This window comes from Dromiciops gliroides, chromosome 2, assembly GCF_019393635.1.
Source record: "Dromiciops gliroides isolate mDroGli1 chromosome 2, mDroGli1.pri, whole genome shotgun sequence".
Lineage (NCBI taxonomy): Eukaryota > Metazoa > Chordata > Mammalia > Microbiotheria > Microbiotheriidae > Dromiciops > Dromiciops gliroides.
The window spans coordinates 53493434-53512637 of NC_057862.1; the positions used below are offsets into that span (position 1 = coordinate 53493434).

The 19204-nt window shown below is 36.9% G+C and overlaps 1 protein-coding gene across 3 annotated transcripts in view; it reads right to left on the minus strand.

Annotated features, from left to right (window-relative positions):
• PPP3CB (protein phosphatase 3 catalytic subunit beta) overlaps window positions 1-19204 on the minus strand; it is a 48033-nt gene that overhangs the window by 18054 nt on the left and 10775 nt on the right. For 2 of the 3 annotated variants that reach the window (XM_043989888.1, XM_043989886.1), the window contains exons 3-10: window positions 18371-18495; window positions 16283-16394; window positions 14339-14484; window positions 13923-14062; window positions 13742-13819; window positions 13541-13635; window positions 10146-10271; window positions 1564-1641 (exon numbers count right to left, since the gene is read on the minus strand). In XM_043989888.1, the coding sequence (XP_043845823.1) occupies window positions 1564-1641; window positions 10146-10271; window positions 13541-13635; window positions 13742-13819; window positions 13923-14062; window positions 14339-14484; window positions 16283-16394; window positions 18371-18495 (900 nt within the window). The remainder of the gene's footprint in view (window positions 1-1563; window positions 1642-10145; window positions 10272-13540; window positions 13636-13741; window positions 13820-13922; window positions 14063-14338; window positions 14485-16282; window positions 16395-18370; window positions 18496-19204) is intronic. The other variant, XM_043989887.1, reaches the window with a different exon arrangement.

Consider the following 19204-nt stretch of genomic DNA (forward strand, 5'->3'; position numbering starts at 1 on the left):
AGGGTGGGAGAAAAATCTGGAACTCAAAAAAATATCTTTACATGTAATTGGAAAAATAATTAAAATAAATAAAAAGTATATTATCAAAAATGTATAAAAAACACAAATACATGAAAACCACACAGATTTTCTTTTTCTTTTTGCAGGGCAATGAGGGTTAAGTGACTTGCCCAGGGTCACACAGCAAGTGTCAAATGTCTGAGGCCATATTTGAACTCAGGTCCTCCTGAATCCAGGACCAGAGCTTTATCTACCACACCACCTAGCTGCTCCCGGTCCAATTATTTTGGAAAGCAATCTGCAAACCTAACAAGAGCTACAAATATGTTCATACTCTGTTCTGATTTGTCTCTCTGGGAATTTCTCCTTATGAAGTTAAAAAACAACAACACACCACCTATCTGTATAAACATATTCATAGCAGTGTGAAAAAAATTTGAAAGAACCCAAATACTCAATGCTAGGGGAATAGCTACGCAAAAACAAGTCTACAACATGATGGAATACTATGTATCTATTAAAAAGGCCAGGTACGTGAGCTCTGCTAATAAATGGATCTATTTATATGAAGTATGATTTTACTACAAGGAATTATGGCTTCATCAGTGTGGTTACTCTCTCTAATGACTGACTGAAACTCCACCTTTTTGTAGGTAGTCTTCAAACATTTCTATGGCAAATAAATCCATCATCCTGCATCCAACCCGGTGAAGATCCTCTCCAAACTTAGATAAGAAAGTCTTGGGGGGGGGGAGGGAGGGGAGGGGAGATAAAGTATGTAGATATGTATGTGTGTATGCATGTGTATATATAGAGGCATACATGTGTGTATATTTATAGGCAAATGCTCAAAACTTTCCTACTTATGTAGAGGCTGTAAAAATTTGCATTCTTCTGGGATAAAGATCAAAAGAGATATAAAATGAAAATAACTTATTGTTTATATTTAATTCATAAATTTTTAATAAAATGTTTTTTTAACAAAAATAAAATTAAATAGTTAGGTACTATATAACATGATTAGTTATCTGGGTTAAACTGTTTGTGGGCAAACATGGGATCTTAATCTCCATTATAAATATTGTTATTAAAAATACATTGTTTCTAGGGAAAAATGTGTTCAGAGTCAAACTACCAAACTAAAAGTGAACTTCTGGGAATGTAATTGAATTTCTAGACCTGAGGACCTGTTTATGCTGGCTTTTAGAACAGAGAAGAGGTAGGATTTTGATAAGTTAGAAGTATTACACACAGGGAAAAGCAAGAAGCATATCATGATCTTCAATTCCTTTGGCTTCCTTCCTTCTAGAGTCCTCCCAGGACACCAGTCTTTCCATGTTCCCTTCTTTTGCAACGCTTACTCTTGTTTCTCTTCCAAATCTCATCATCTTTACCATACCTCCCTATAAAGCAAAAACACTTTAAATCCACAAAACCTATTTGTTCTGTCTTTCTAGGAGTACAAATTCTTGAGAGCAATGACTATTTTTCCAACAAATTTTCTGTTTAGCCTGGGTACTGAAAGAATAGTCTAGTAAAAGTAGTAAAAATAATGTTCATAACCGTCAAACTGATCTTCACCTTCAGTCATTAGTTCATCATCAGAGCAAATACTCAGAACGTTTACCAACATCTCTGTCACTATAAAAAAGAACAAATTACATATTAGCTGATTGACACATAATGTAGGAGAACATTCACATGTGGTAAATTAATTTTCCAAATAAGATGACTCTAGTGTTTTCTACTCATTCAAAACAAATGCTTTTGGATATGTTAATTACTTTTTTCAAAAAATTACTTTTTCTGTTATAGTGATTATAGAATTTGAAAGAAATAAACCATAGAGCAGTGGAAAGAGTACCAGGTTTAAGCGTACTAGATTTAAGACTCACAGGGCCTGAATTCAAATTCCAATCCAGCCATTTTTTATCTGTGTGGCCTGAGGCAAAGTCCGGAACTTCTCTGGGCCTCTAATCTAAAAAGTGAAGGGGTTGGACTAGATGACTCTCAAAACCCTTTTAGCCCTCGATCTATCCATCAATCAACAAGACCAATTAATATTAAGTGCCTCAACTATGTACTAGTATGATGAGGACATAAAGACAAGAATTGCCTTCGAGGAGCTTAAGGGAAATATGTACATAAAAACATACACACTGAAGAAATACAAGGTAATTTTGAGGAAGACATTTAGGAGCTAGAGGGAATCAGGAAGATCGCATGTAGAAGAGTGTCTGATGTGAATTTTGAAGGAAATAAGGGATTCTAAGGGGCAATGGTGAGAAGTAAGTGCACCTCAAGCCTGTAAAACAGGCAGAGCAAAAGCACGGAGATGAGAGATGCAATGGTGTGAGGAACAGGAGAAAGTCCATACTCAGCAAAGATGAGACAGGGAGAAATGTCTTCAATTTGGAAAGGTAGGTTGAGGCCAAGTTGTGAAGGGCTTTAAATGGCAAATAGAAGAATTTATATTTGCTCCTAGGGGAAAAAGAGAGCTCCTGGAGTTTACAGAGTATGGAAATTACATCAAACCTGTGCTTGAGGAAAATAACATTGCCAGCTATATGTAGGATGAGTTAGAGATGGGGGAAAAAGAGGCAGTAAGACCAATTAGGAAGCGATTACTGCACATGTCCAGGTGAGAGCTTAAAAGGGGTGGTGGTTGTAGGATTAAAGAGTAAAGGTTGGGGGGCGGCTAGGTGGAGCAGTGGATAAAGCACCGGCCCTGGATTCAGGAGGACCTGAGTTCAAATCCGGCCTCATACACTTGACACTTACTAGCTGTGTGACCCTGGGCAAGTCACTTAACCCCCATTGCCCCGCAAAAAAAAAAATTAATTTAATTTAATTTAATTTAAAAAAGAGTAAAGGTTGGGGGCAGCTAGGTGGTGCAGTGGGTAGAGCAACCAGCCCTGCATTCAGAAGGACCTGAGTTCAAATCCTACCTCAGACACTCAACACTTACTAGCTGTGTGACCCTGGGCAAGTCACTTAACCCCAATTGCCTCGCCCCACAACCCCCCCAAAAAAGAGAGTAAGGGTTGGATATAAGGTAGAAATGAATGGGTAAGTGGAGTGAGGGAAAATGAGGAATTAAGTCTATCACATGGAAGACAATTTCTTGGAGTAAAGCTTTTTAGACTTATATGTGATAGGCTTTAGTGAATAAAATGTGACTTTCAGAAGATTGATGGTAAAACGCCACTCTTATTTCACAAGAGAAGCAAGTAATAGACAAGGGGCAGAATGTGGCACATATTTTCAGACATGGTCAATGTGTTGATGTGTTTTAACTTTGTCGTACTTCTTTGGTTTTTTTTGTTTGTTTGTTTTTTGTTTTTAGTGAGGCAATTGGGGTTAAGTGACTTGCCCAGGGTCACACAGCTAGTAAGTATCAAGTGTCTGAGGCCGCATTTGAACTCAGGTCCTCCTGACTCCAGGGCCGGTGCTCTATCCACTGCGCCACCTAGACTCCAGGGCCGGTGCTCTATCCACTGCGCCACCTAGCTGCCCCTGTCGTACTTCTTTGTTACAAAGGAAAGTTTTATTGTAGAGGTGGGAGGGAGTCATTCATTAACATAGTTATGTAAAAAAAGGAAGTGTCACACTTGAAAGCCTGAAGATCTGGGATCAAATCACCAATTTAACAATTTTTTAAAAAGACATTATATAATAAAATATTTTTAACAGGAAGATATTAGCATTTAATTTTAAAAGCTTAGCACTTGCTAAGCATTTCTTTAAAACTCAAACTAATAAGCAAAATCATTTGTAGTACAGAAGAAAGTAAGCTGTATTTACACAAAAGATTTCAAATTCCATCAAACATATAAGTCTAACAACTGTGGGGGGAGAGGTAAATGAAAACAAAATGTTACAATGAATCAATAAAAGTTATCTTCTACTGAACATATTGTAATGCTGAGCTGATGATACTAGCTTACTAAGCTTAGTAAAAAGAAAATTTGAAAACTGAGACAAAAAAAGATTATTATTGTTAAAAACACCAGGCAGATTTTTTTAATGTTAATGTTAGAACCCAAAAGATTTGGGGGGGAGAGTGTGGGGGAACCTCATGGTTTACAAACTGAATTCTTTCAAACAAATAGGCATAATTATGCGAAATATTAGATCTTCTCCCCAGCTATTTCATACATGTGATTTAGTACGAATATAAACACAAAATTATTCTGTCTACTAGAATAGTTGTCATAGACATGAATTTGTTTTTGTTTTTTGTTTTTTTGCAGGGCAATGAGGGTTAAGTGACTTGCCCAGGGTTACACAGCTAGTGTGTCAAGTGTCTGAGTCTGGATTTGAACTCAGGTCCTCCTGAATCCAGGGCCGGTGCTTTATCCACTGCACCACCTAGCTTCACTATGGACATGAATTTAACAATTCTTAATTGTATGTCTGTGGGCCAGACCATTCACCTCTCTTTCTCTCTCTCTGAATTTCAATAATCTCACTTATCAAATAGGTGACGCAATACTTGTATCTCATACACAGCACTGTTATAAGGAAAATACCTTGTAAATTTTATGGTGGTAAATCTGAGTTATCAATATTGTTAGTAAGTGTATTTGTGCAATCCACAAGCAATAATCACAGTGGAATCTTGTATTTTGTAAATCTCTTTAATCAACTACAAAAAGAAAGATATGGTTTGTTGCTATGCCCAAAGGGCTATAAAACTGTGCATACCCTTTGATCAAGCAATAGCACTCCTAGGTCTATATTCCCAAGAGATTAAAGAAGAAAGGGGGAGGGATACCTATTTGTACAAAAATATTTATAGCAACTCTTTTTGTGGTGGCAAAGAATTGGAAATTGAGGGGATGCCCATCAACTGAGGAATAGCTGAACAAGTTATGGTATATGATTGTAAAGGACTACTAGTGTGTTATGAGAAATGATGAGCAGGATGATTTGAGAAAAACCTGGAAAGATTTGTATGAACTGATAAAAAGTGAAGTGAGTAGAACCAGGAAAACATCATATCCAATAACAGCAATATTGTGGTCTTCTCATTCCCATTCCATCTATGAGTGATCTAGAAATGATCTGATTTAGCTGAGTATCATACCAAGATTTCTATAGCCTCCATTTTTTCCTCCATTGTTTTTTTTCTTATCTTCTCCATAACAAGCCTGTAAAAGAGTTTGTATTCTACACATGTGCATCACTGTGGTGTGGAAGGGCCACTGGGTTTTCTAAGTTTATGTCAGAGGGATGCAAAGCTCCAGATAGAAGTTCAAGCTTCCAATAAGTAGGAAAGGTTTTGAACACGGGTCTAGCAAAAGACTGCTGCATAAAGAGGGGACCTAGCATCAGTGACTAGGTGATGAATTATTGGACAACTGTAAGGAAGTCCTATGTCATTCTTCCAGCAGTGACATATTATAATAGCAGAAAAGAGGGGAGATAGAGCATACTGAAAATTACCCACCTTTTAAGATAATCTATAAAAATATTAAAGTAACTATGGGACTCTAAATCTAAGACCTTGTCCAAAGACCAATATGGTTATCCCACTATTGAAAGAACTGAAACATATCTATATTGACGTTCTTCCTAAGAATGAATGAGAAACGCGTTATCAAGTATGGAGAAATGCAACTAGAATTAAGAGAAGTTTCAACTAAATTGAGGAATGACTCACAAGTTCCCTTTGGAGAAGTGAATAAAGAAACTAACCAAGTTGGTTTTCTACTGTTTGCATAAAGACAGTAATAAACAACTTCAAAACTCTGTAGTTTTTATGATAAGCAGTAACAAAAAGACCAGCATGAAGATAACTGCAACTTAAATGCTAATATCATTATGTAACTTTAATTGCAGAGATAAGCAGAGAACTCCTAAAAAGATCCTGATGGAGAAGCTCCAAAGCAAGACATATACAGGGTGTCCCAACAGTCTCAATGCAGTTTAACGCTATCAAAGCAAAGATAGGCAGAGAAGTATAGCAAATAATATATTGGAAAATATGGCAGTGGAATAGGAAGTGAAGGAGTCCAAAGATAAATAGAATACTCAGAAGCCTTATGCATATATATCATGAATACTTTTCTTAAAAAACAACAGGATCTTAAACATAATAAGCATCTAATGACATTATCAAAAAGTGAAACTGATGACATTTTAATAAACAGGAAATAACTTGTTACCATAATGGGAATTATTTCAGAAACAGCAGTTTATGTACAGTCAGGTCATGGAGTAGCAAAAGCGAAGGAAAAAATTAGCACCAAATTAGAAGGATAAAAATGAGAAGAGCTCCAATCTGACCTGTTTTAAATACGCTAATGACTAAAAAAAAAAAAAATGACAGACAAATTAAAGCCACGGACTCTAAGCATTACCATTTCCTACTCAAATACTCAGATGAATCTCTGATCTCATCAGTTTGGGTGTTTCCTCTAACAATGCAGAGTTCAACCTACCCATTCCTGCCTGTCTTGTGCCACTCTTGCCACATCCTTCCCTTAATGTGCTGGAGGCCTTCTTCCCCTTCTTCTGATACTCTAAGGCTACCATTGTCTACCTTTGTACTATATGGTTGCCACCCCCTCTTCCATGACATTTCCTCATACTCTTCCTGCTCATATTCACCATGAGTTTGCTTTGCCACCACTCTCTGAAGAGGCAGTATAATTTGTTTTCACTGACATACAGAGATACCAATACAATGTTATTATGAAAAAGGATGGGTCTTAACTTGGATGGGAAGCTAGGGTCAGTAAGGAGCTTTGATAATTCCTGAAAGTGACATGGCCTGCTCTCTTCCTCGCTTCATCCCTGGGCCACCCTCGCGGTCCATCTGTATTGTCTGTTCCAGTATACATACTGATGGACCGGCACCACAGGCCATGTCATTTTGAAATCTGGGCAAAAAATACTTTAAAAAAATAGCTTTTTATTGATAACTTTTGTTTTTATTGCCTAGATTTCTCCCCTGTAGCCCTCCCCCATGATCATCTCAGGGAGGCATCCCCTTATAACAAAGACTTTTAGAAAGGAAAAGAAAAAAATTGAGTAAAACAATCATCATATAGAAAAAAAACCTGACATTATATGAATGTCCCACACCCATGGACTCTGACCTTTGCAAAGAGCAGAGAGTGGTATGTATATTCGAAGTATTCATTGTCATTTCACAATATTCAGTTTTGACTGTTCTGTGGTTGTTGTTTCAGTCACTATAGACATGTATTAGCTACTTGGTCTTTCCTGTGTGGATGAATATGCCAAATTCCTTTGTATGATTACAGATTTCTATCAGGAGACTCTCATCCATTTGGGGGTTTAATACAATCAGCACAATGTTATTTACAAACAAAAGCATCTGACTGCTCAAACTGTTACACCATTTCTTAGAGATACTTAATTGAATTATTGATGATACTAGCTCACATTTATTTAGACTTTTAACGTTTGCCAAGCACTTTACATATATTATCTCATTTGATCCTCACAGCAACTCTGTGAAAGTAGGTAATATTATTATTCCTATTTTACATATACTTATTAGCTGTGGGACCCTGAGCAAGTTACTTTATTCTGTTTGCCTCAGTTTCCTTATTTGTAAAATGAGCTGGAGAAGGAAATGACGAGCCAATCCAGGATTTTTGCCAAGAAAATCCCCAATGGGGTCATGAAGACTTGGACACAACTGAATGACAACAATTTTACCAAAGAGGATGTAAGGCACAGAGAATTTAAGTGACTTCACCAGGGTGAGAGCTAGTGTCTCAGGCAGTATTCAAACTCAGGTCTTCCTGATTCCAAGTTAGCACTCTATACCCCACACCACTTAGCAGCCTATCAGGATATAAAATTATTACTACAATGAGGAGGACAAAAGAACCCAGAAATCAATTAAGGTAGCTAAGCTAAGCATTTGAACTTTTTCATTAGTCAGATCAAGAGTCTGCATTACATCAGGAGTTCTGGGTTGTTTTGGGGGGGAGGTTGAGGCAATTGGGGTTAAGTGACTTGCCCAGGGTCATAGAGCTAGTAAGTGTCAAGTGTCTGATGCTGGATTTGAACTCAGGTCCTCCTGACTCAAGGGCCAGTGCTCTATCCACTCTGCCACCTAGCTGCCCCTAAAAATGCTTTCTTTCTTTTTTTTTTGTGGGGCAATGGGGGTTAAGTGACTTGCCCAGGGTCACACAGCTAGTGTCAAATGTCTGAGGCCGAATTGGAACTCAGGTCCTCCTGAATCTATGGCTGGTGCTTTATTCACTGTGCCTCCTAGCTGCCCCCTCAATTACAAGTGTTTGAGCCCAGATTTGAATTCAGGTCCTCTTGAGTGCAGAGCTGGTGTTTTATCCACTGCACCACCTAGCTGCTACTTCAGGAATTCTTAACCTCATCTGTGTCATGTATTCCTTTTGTAGTACAGTGAAGCCTAAAGAACTATTCTCAGAATAATGCTTTTAAATGCATAAAATAAAATACATAGGATTAGAAAGAAAACCAATAACAATGAAACAGTTATTAAAAATTTTTTAAAAATAAGTTCACAGGGGGCAGCTAGGTAGCTAAAAGCACCAGCCCTGCATTCAAGAGGACCTGAATTCAAATCTGGCCTCAAACACTTGACACTTACTAGCTGTGTGACCCTGGGTAAATCACTTAATCCTCATTGCCCTGGAAAAAAAAAATTCACAAACCCTAGATTAAGAATTCCCAGATTATATGGTTTCTTAGGCTATTATTCCCAGTTCAAAAATTCTAATTCCATGAAGTTCTGGTAATACAAAGGAAGCTAGTTCAGATAAACTTGTTGCTATTGCTACTTTCTATCTTGTCTTTCAAGCAAGAATTTAAATTAGGCCAGGAGGTCATATTAGGCAAAATAATAAGGGGAATTAGTAAAATTTTCTTCCTTCTATATACAAACATCAAAATACGATGGAAAATTAGAAAGGTTCAATCATCCCATTAGACAGCTTGGCTTAACTGTTTTTCTGAGGGTAGGGGTGGGTGGGTAGGATATGAATATTGTGGAGGATTCGGGAAAACTGTGTTGTGTCCAAAAAAAAAGGGTGTTGAGCCTGTTGTTTATTTTTTTTTTGTAAAAAAACAGAATGGTTTAGTTGTAATACAACCTAGAGATAGGGAAATAAACTAAAACCTCTATGATATGCCTTTGGTTCTATGAATCGATGACTAAGCTATTCTGTTGTCCAAAGAAAAATAATCCTAAGTCTAATATAGCCCTTGTGCCTCATGCCCTTAACTGGTCATCTGAAATACTACAGTAACTCCATCTCCACATTAGCTTACGTTGGACTTATAACTATTAAAGATTGAAGGGAAGTCTGCAGACAACCTGTTAAACATTCAGTTTTGCATATTGGCTATGTCTTTTAGTACCAAAAGCAGCCTTGGCAGAAGCAGTACATCCTGTACAGAAAGGAACATTGCGTAACATGGAAGAGGTGAGAAAAAATAGAGGGGAAACTAGAACACAATGTTTTACTACCACCCCTTTTCTCTCATACTATTATATTCCACACTCAAGGAAACTGAGGCATTTCCTGTATAACCCTATTCCAGTAGTGGTGGGGGGAGGGAAGAAAAAGAAAGTAGTCCTAAATATTCTAAAGGACACCATACAAAAGTTTTACAATATTATTTATGCTCCTTTCAAAATGCCATTGTTTGTTGAAAGAGTGTACAAGTTAGAAAATTAATAGTTTAAATTCTCTATTAATTTTAACGTGTGAGAAATAAGGTTGTATGTACAGAACTCCTGAAACAACTAACACTTAAATATCCTTAGTCTGGCATCCTAGAAAATAAATGAAATTTATACAGAAGGGTCCCTTTCAAAGCAAAGCCATCCCACCACTCCTTCACATAAGATAAACAAAAAAGAAAGAAAACCCAACAGCTGTAGACAACACTGTGCTATTTTTAAGACTTCTCCCAGCCCCCCAGACATCCTCACATAGGGGCTGTAAAGAGCTAACTAAAATATCTTTGAGGCTCTCCTATCCACACACCCACTGACATAAGAAGAGCTGTACCCATGGTGAAACTATACTTCGTGTTCCTCTAGGCAAGTATCCGGGTACAAAAGGAAACTTGAGTCAAAGAAGTAAAATTATTTATTACTGCTACATAAATCATACCTTTTTCTCCAACAAATGGTAGTGACCATGTGAAGACATCCATAAAATTGGGTAACCAGTAAGGATGTGGAGAGCAGTTAAACTGTCGAATATTCATCACATTATTTTCATATTTTAATACAGCAGCTGCAAGATAAGTTTAAATGTCAATGTAAGAATGTTTAGCTTCAGCACAAAACCTAACACAGAAAGGTGGGAAAACATTCAATTCATTTTTTGGATTATAAGGGCAGGTAGGAAACTGAGTTTTGGTCATGACATACTTTTAGAAAGGGAAAAATGGCCAAGCATATCTTTATTCAGGACTATCAGTAAAATACCTAGTTTCTTTTAAGAATCCTTTTTTTTTTTCTTGAGATACTCCAAGTACTTATGTACTTATGTACATAAGGAGCTGGGGGATGTAGAAAAGGACAGAAGTTTCATAAAGATTTCTTCAGCTGTAACTAATAGCAGGTAATCTGAAAAAAGTGGCAAAGCTATACTTAACCTAAAAACACAAATAATTAATAATTCAATTTTAAAATGTGAATATTTCATTCAAGTTGGGGGGGAGCAAAATCACCAAAAAAAACAACAACTGTGTTTTGCTTTTGGAGAGAAGGAATCTTATAAAATACAAAAAAGAAAAAAAAAATCTAAACCCTCAGAAACTTGATCCCAACATACCTTTCCAGACTTATCTCACACCGTTCTCCTGGACATACTCCGAACCCCAACCAAACTAATCTACTTGGCATTCCCTGAATATGCTCTTTGCATTCATATTCCCAAGGTTTTGTGCAAAGCCATTTCTTGTACTTTGAATACCTAACTAATCTCCTCTTACCTGTCTTTCAGGGTCCAGGTCAAATGTTCCCTCCTCTGTGAAATCTTCCCCAAACTAGAAGTAATCTTTCCCTCATCTGAACCCTGAAAGGACTGTGCATCTGTCTCCTATGCACTAACTGCCTATTCTGTATTAGTTATTTGAGTATATTCTATTTCATTTACTAGACCATAAGCCACCCGAAGGCACAGATAATGCCCTATATTGTCATGTCTTAGCAACTAATACTGCCTTGCAGATAGACGGCACTTAATAAAAGATTACTTAAGTTAAATCTCAATTTTTTATTTGGTAATTTTGAACCATTACTGAGAACAACATCTTAAAACAATTAACTAGAAAATCTCCAACACTGGCTTTTTATTAATGTCCTATTTGACAGATCCCTGGTCTTGAGAGTTAGAAGAGCTGACTTCTAGTCCAGGTTCTGTCATTTCCAAGCTGTGTGAACTTAGCAAAGTCAACAAACCTGTGTGTCCTCACCTTGCTGTCCTACCTCATCCTTTATATAATGAGGGTACCTGTTATGTGCCCACCTCACATGGTTCTTGTGAAGACCAAAGAAGTCATGTGAAAGAGCTTTAGAAACTGTAAAGCATTATGGAAATGTAAAATGGCATGATTATTATTGGTTACATTGTCTTTATTCACTGAATAGTATAGAACTTTTTCATGGAAGAACTCAAATGTAGACGTTCTTAAGATATGTGATATACAGTCATAAATAACGTTACATACTTTATCATGTGAAATAAAATTAAAATTTAACTTTGAGAATTCTAACCTAACCTCTATGTTTTAATCTAGAAATGCATCTGGAAAATGTTCAAGATGAAGCAGAATGTCTTAAATATACCCAAACTACACACGAACACAACATGACTACTATACATATGCAAAACAAACACAAACATGATTTTGACAAACAAGTGCTGAAAAATCATTTAATCTATTCAAGGGTTAAGACCCGACAGGTGAAAGCAAGTAAAGCAGTAAACCTCTGTGCTGAACACCAAACACCAGCTCCCAAAATACTGTCTGAGCAAATCACACTTGGGGACATCTATCACTGGCACAGGATGAATGTAGCATTTTGCCCAGTTTTCAAGAATGGAATCAGAACTTGGATTTGTTTCTCTTTTAAACAGAGTCCTCTATTCCTTATGTATCATTATAAAATAGCTTCAAGATTTGTACATTGGAACATAAAAGCACAATTTTGATGCTAGCATCTCTAGCAGCAACTTTAAACTGGAATAGCTAGTAAAAGTTTCCTGGGAGTATCTCATATCAAATTATCGAAGGTCCTCATATCTGGTCTCATGGAAGATCTCATCGTGTATTATTACATTCCTTTACTGGAAAAATTTCTAAGAAATTTTACATATTCTGAACTTACAGAAAAGCCTGTATTTGGCACTGACCTCATTGTCCTTGTCACTTTTAACATCCGTGTGTGTGTGTGTGTGTGTGTGTGTGTGTGTGTGTATAAAAATCTACCATTAGGCACACGCACTCCAGTCTGACACTAGACTCAATGGCACAATCTATTAAATTCCAGACATATTGAAAGAGAACAGGAGCTGGCCTCTTAATGTCCTTATTCTGAAAATGTGATCTACGTGAACATGCTGGATCTCATTTTCAGTGTCCTCAGCACACACTGAACTATATTAAGATATTCTGTCATTATCCGCCATTGGGCTTACACACTCAACCTTCCACAAAACCTAAGCATTGCAAATGGGTAAATATGGGGGCAGCTAGATGGTGCAGTGGTTAAAGCGCTGGCCCTGGATTCAGGAGTACCTGAGTTCAAATCCAGCCTCAGACACTTGACACTTACTAGCTGTGTGACCTTGGGCAAGTCACTTATCCCCCATTGCCCCACCAAAAAAAACCCAAAAAGCAAATGGGTAAATATTCAGGAGTAGGAGCAAGCATGACAATGAAATCAGACAAAGAAGTAGAGTGAAGAAACAAAAGTGGGGGGAAAACAGTAGGAAGAAAAAAAGAAGCAATGTTAGGGAAATGTTTGCCACTAAGAGATCAGAGGGGATTAAAAATGTGATAATACATCACTATCCCATAGTGTTTTATAGTGGGAATCCTAGAAGTGAAGCCCAGGAGAAAGAAAAAAGACCTATACCAGACAATTAAACCAGATGAATGGTAGCTAAATAATGAGCTAATGTAAATTAAACAGACAGAAAGGAAAAATGCAAGCAGCAGCAACTTGGTGGAAACAGTAAAATTTTTTGAACCAAAATATAAGGCATGATTCAAAAGGGAATTCCAGAAAATCCTGGTCTGGCTTGTGTTCAAGGTACTTAATTCACAGGGTTGAAAGTGTTTTTTGGTGTCTAGTTCTGGAACAGATTTTACATATGATTCACATTTTTCATTTTCATTCTTCCCCCCTTTTACCCTGTAGCAGTTTATGAAATTTCAGTAATAGATTAGATTATGATGATTTCAGACAGTACCTTTCCTCTATTTTATTTTTTAAAAAATAAGTCATTAAAATTCTATGTTGTTTAACAATTTTTTATCAATAACATCTTACCTTTATTATTGTAGACATCTAAGTAATTAGGTGCCGAAAAAATTGTTATTAATGAAGGGAACCCTGTAGTTTGACTTTTTCTGTACATTCTATAGCTGCAAAACAAATAGCTTAATATGCATCGTAAAGCATCAATCATGGTTACTAAGTTTGATTTTGTATTTAAGGTGTTAATTTGGTTAAGGGAAGCACAATTCTTACCCTGCATCTTGAGCTTCATGAGCTCTAATAATCGATAACAAATTATTGTTTTGCAAAAATTCACACACTGCTGGATAGCTGTGAAAAGAAAAGAACTGTAAGTAAAGCAACACTTTGCTTTTTGAAGAGTATGGCATTTTAATGTCTAAAATGTGATGTATTCCTGGATTTTTCCCCTTACTTATAAAAATAAGAGCATCCTCGAACTGTATTGTGACTAAAGTGTTCCTGTGATTTTTCATTTCCAAAGTCTTCTGAAGGATCAGACCATAGCAAGTCACACATTGGTCCAAAGGCAGGAGGTTCTTTAAATCTATCTAACTGTGGAAGAAAGAAAAAAAGAAAGAAGAAAAGAAGAAAAGAGAAAGAAAGAACTCATCAAATGGTGAGGAGAGGATGGTCAGGGGCAAGTCTTACCCACCCTGAATGCTATATATAGCATCCACTACTGAACACTGTTAAGACATTAACAAATGCATTTTTACCATAACAAATCTAGGTTTGAAGGTTTTTAAAAAAAGAAAACAGAGGAAACTATAACTAAGAAAGTCTGCTCCCCCCTAGTCAACCTTGGAACTAAAGAATATTTATACTTACTCTCCTAATATCATCCAGTGTGTGTATTTCTGGTGAAAGTCCACCATGAACACAAAGAAATTGTTGGTTTAAAAGTGCAGCAAGAGGCAGGCTATCAAAAGCTTCCATACAAGCTTCATAGACTCTTTCTGAATACTTAATTTTACCTTAAGAAGAGAAAGAGAAATAAAGAATTAAAGGCACGCTATGCAAGTGAGAAATAAGATTAAGACAAATTTCTTTCCCTAAAATAACCAACAAATGTTAGCAAAATGTTATAGGATGCATTCAGACAAAATATTTTATCTTTATGTTACAAAGCTAAGATAAGGCAAACCTTGAAACGACTCAACACTTTAGCTTTTTTCAACCTAGTCAAGGAGTTTAAAACTATAAATGAAGGCAAAGTAGTTTCTGTTTTTTTAAATCTTATTCTAAGAGTCATTGGACACTACATTCATTGTCAGAGGCAAGAGAGATGTTTAAACTAAATTTCAACAAACTGAAGAAGCCAATCTTCAAATATGTAGTCTGATTTTTAAAAAAAATCATCATCTTTATACTTTGCAGAGGCATGGAAGGGTTTACTCCTTTCAAATGAAACATCTCTGAAAGGGAAAGTCAATTAGAAAGAGAAAAGCTATAGTATGAAAGAAAGAATCTTCCCAAAGCAAATTATAATTTATTTTCAAAGAGGTTTTACGTAGAAACTATAGCCTCATTCTATCTCCAAGATACTGGATATAGTGTTTGTTTTGGGAGCTGGCCTGAGAGATCACATTTCATTTCCTAGGGTCAGAAAGAAGGAACTTGAAAGAGAACTGAAGCTCATTAGTTATCTAGGAAGAAAAAGACTTTGCTGTAGTTTTTCTTTTTAAAGACTTTAATATTCACTGTGAATTAGCAAGAAGCTATGAAAAAGAACAGAAACACATAAAAGGTATGAGAAAACTTGAGTCAGGCCTAAAAAATAAAAGCTTAAAATATCAACTCTGAATTCTAGTACTGATTTAAGGGCTATCACACCCCTAGCAGCCAGACTGGCTTTGATATAGAAAGCCTAGGTTCATGTCCTGCCTCTGACATACTCTCCCTATAGTGACCAGAAAGATACTTAACCTCTTAGTGACCGAGGGAATTCTCCAAGTTGCAGATATTCACCTGAAGAGGGAATTTCCACACCAGAAGTTCCCATCACTGATGAAACTTAGTTCAACAAGCATTATTAAAGGGTCTATTTTGTCAGGCACCATGGTAGGGACTGGAAATACAAAGAATAAATAGTCCCTGACCTCAAGGAACTTTCTCTACTAAGAAAAAACAATATACACCCAGATAAGAAGGTCAAGACCAGAGGGAAAAAACAACTGCCTTTCCTTAGAGAAGTGCTTATAACTATTAGATGTATTATTACTGGAAGTGTAGGAAGAAATAGGGAAAATTTTGTAGACTGGTAGGAAATTTTTTTTGGGGGGTGGGGCAATAATGGTTAAGTGACTTGCCCCGGGTCACACAGCTAGTAAGTGTTAAGTGTTTGAGGCTGGATTTGAACTCAGATCCTTCTGAATCCAGGACTGGTGCTCTATCCACTGTGTCACCTACCTGCCCCAAACTGGCTGATGCTCTATAGGATGGGTAATGTGTTTACACTTCTTGAGACAGTCAATAGAACTATGGGAGAGGAATGTGAGGATTTTTGCTTGAGTTTATTCTTTTGGATTGTGCTTTGTTTTAATTTTTTCCTCAAAAACAATTTTAACAAGAATTATTCCTAAGCACATGAAAATTTTTTAAACTTAATATAGAAATTTTGAAGCAAAACCCACTAAATCCTGTGGAACCATTTAGAATTTTCCAATTAAACACCTCTGGACACATCAATTCTGCAAAGTAAAAGTATTCATGACTATCATTGCCCAAGTAATTTTCAGAGGAGAAATGAGACACAAATCTGGCAGTACTCACATTCCTGCTTAAAGGTGAAATATTCAGTAAGGTGTCTGCATTCATGGTTGCCTCTCAAAAGAAATAATGTGCTTGGGTACAGAATCTTCAGGACCCATAAATACAAGACACACTGTAAAATAAAATGTTTCCATTTAGGATTTTTGTACAATATTTACCAAAGCAATTACTCTCTGTCAAAAAGAACTTTACCATGCTCCGCCTGTTTTACTCTTACTCATTATCCAGTGATTAGGTCTAGAAATGGCTACAGTTTGTTCATTGTTCAAGTGAGTGTATCTGTTGTCTCCTCTTTTGGAATGAATGTAAGCTAATAAAGGGAAAGAATCATGTCTTGTATATATTCTTTATCCAGAACAGTGCCTTGAATGAGGTGGACATTTATTATCTAATGAAATTAACTGGGGAAATAAAAAGTTATTTCTTTTAAAAATATTTTTAAATAATCTGACTGCATATAGGAAAAATATTTTTCCATGGTATACTATGTGATTACACCACCTGATTTATACAAACAGATTTTATTAAAAACAATTGGGGGCAGCTAGGTGGCGCAGTGGATGGAGCACCAGCCCTGGAGTCAGGAGTGCCTGAGTTCAGATCCGGCCTCAGACACTTAACACTTACTAGCTGTGTGACCCTGGGCAAGTCACTTAACCCCAAATGCCTTGCTAAAAAAACAAACAAAAAAAAAACCACAATTGGCTGGAAAAAGTAGTGTCTCTTCATTTATTAAATGGGAAAAGAAGGCTAAAGAAGGGTTTACTTCATTTTAGAAAAAACCCACACAGTTTATAAAATCAAATGCAAGGAACAAACAATAAACCTCATTTTAAGAGCCTGAATTACCACAAAAACATGTAAAGATGCTCACACATTTTGTTCACTTAAAAAAAAGAAGTGTAACTTTAAAATCATAGAGAACTCCATAAAGGCCATCTATGCTGTGTAGAATGTTTGTTTTGGTTCCTAGCTAGCTAACTTTTTCAACAACATACATGCAAGCATCAGCTTTGAAACTTTCTAATGAAAAGTATACATACACAAATAAAAACACCAAATTACCCCACCAAGCTGAGATAATTTATTCGGGGCTAAAATGGGAAGAAAGTCCTGGATTAAAAGGGGCTGGGGGAGGTGGGATGGATTTCACTGCTGCCAGCAGCATTTTGGGAAACCTAGCAATCTTTAGGGTGAGACAGCATTAGTGCCATCTAGACTGAAAATCTATCAGATAAAGTTTTGAAAGCAATTAGCAGGTCAAAACCTACTATCTAGGGACTTTTCCCTGAATTAGTGCTTGCTACTTTTCAAAATGAATTAACATAATATAAAATCAGATCCATCAAGGAAACCTTAATTGTCACAGGTAATGGTCAAAATCCAAATAATAAATGTACTTTCCAATGAGAATGGTATAGTGGAAAACCAAAAATTTGTGTTCAAGTTCTGGTTCTGACACTTACTAATAAACAAATAATTTAATTTTTCTGAGCCCTGGATTCCACATTCTACTTACCCCATGGGATTACTGTGAGCAAAGTGATTTGTAAACTATAAACTGTTATGTACATGTATTTTAATAAATAAAGGTAACATATCAATCCACTGAATAGCCACAGGGACAACCTACTATTTCTGTTTTTGTTTTTTTAGTAAGGGAATTGGGGTTAAGTGACTTGCCCAGGGTCACACAGCTAGTAAGTGTTAAGTGTCTGAGGCTGGATTTGAACTCAGGTCCTCCTGAATCCAGGGCCAGTGCTCTATCCACTGCGCCATCTAGCTGCCCCCAACCTACTATTTCTGATCAATAGTTCACAGTAATTCAGAAACCAGAATCAGAGAGATGAATAGTGTTAGCTCTTCAAGGCCAACAGATTGATCACAACTGCCATTCAGAAAAACAGAAAGCAAATTTTGATGTCCTGAAACATTAAACTGGTGGCTTTACCAAACCAAAGCTCAGGATAAGAAGTGGTACCAAAAAAAAATTCATAAATATTTTGGAAGAACTTTCTCCTAGGTATTATGCAGAGATTTCTGGGGTAACATCTTTGGTAAAATCATTGGTTATATCTTGTTATATACCTCTATGCTAAAATAACCTCTGTCCACATAATCGCCAAGGAAGAGGTATCTTGTGTTAGCAGGGGATCCTCCCACTTCGAACAGCTTCATGAGATCAAAAAACTGGCCATGGATGTCACCACACACTGTAACGAGATGACAAGCACAGACAACAAGTTAAGAAGAAGGGGAACAAACAAAAACCTCTAAGTGTTAATTTTCCCTGTACAGAAGACTTTGGAAATTGAATGAGATAAGAGAAGCCTCAGGAGGAATTCAGGATGGGCCTATGGAGGTTATATGTGGCCGTTTTGTCATCTGTTCACAGTTTCAACATATGGAAATCAGGTGACAGAAATAGAATGACTCCTTGAGGCTTGCAGGAGTCACCAAACTATCCACCTCAATGTATCATGTATTTCCTGGAAAGTTCCTCTTAAGGAAAACAAAGACAAGTCCTACTTTTGAGGTAAAAACAAAACAGTGAAATTAAAATTCTCTTCAAGTCAAGGGGGAAGATGGGGGGAAGGGGGGCGCCAGCAAGGTGTAATAGAAAGAGCAATGGATTTAGGTTCCAATTCCAGCTTTGCGACTTACTACTTACCTAAATAACTGTGTCTAAGTCACTCCTGACTCAGGTTCATAATCTTTGTGTGATCCTCACTCAACTCCTCTCTCTCTCCCTCCAATCAGCTGCCAAATCTTGCCATTTCTACCCCAGAAGCCTCCTCTCCACTCGCCCAGATCACTGCAAGTGCCTCCTCCTTGGCCTTCCCTCCTCAAGTCTCTCCCCAGGCTTGTCCATCCTAGACCTGCTGCCAAAGCGATTTTCCTTCTGTGACCATCTGGCCACGG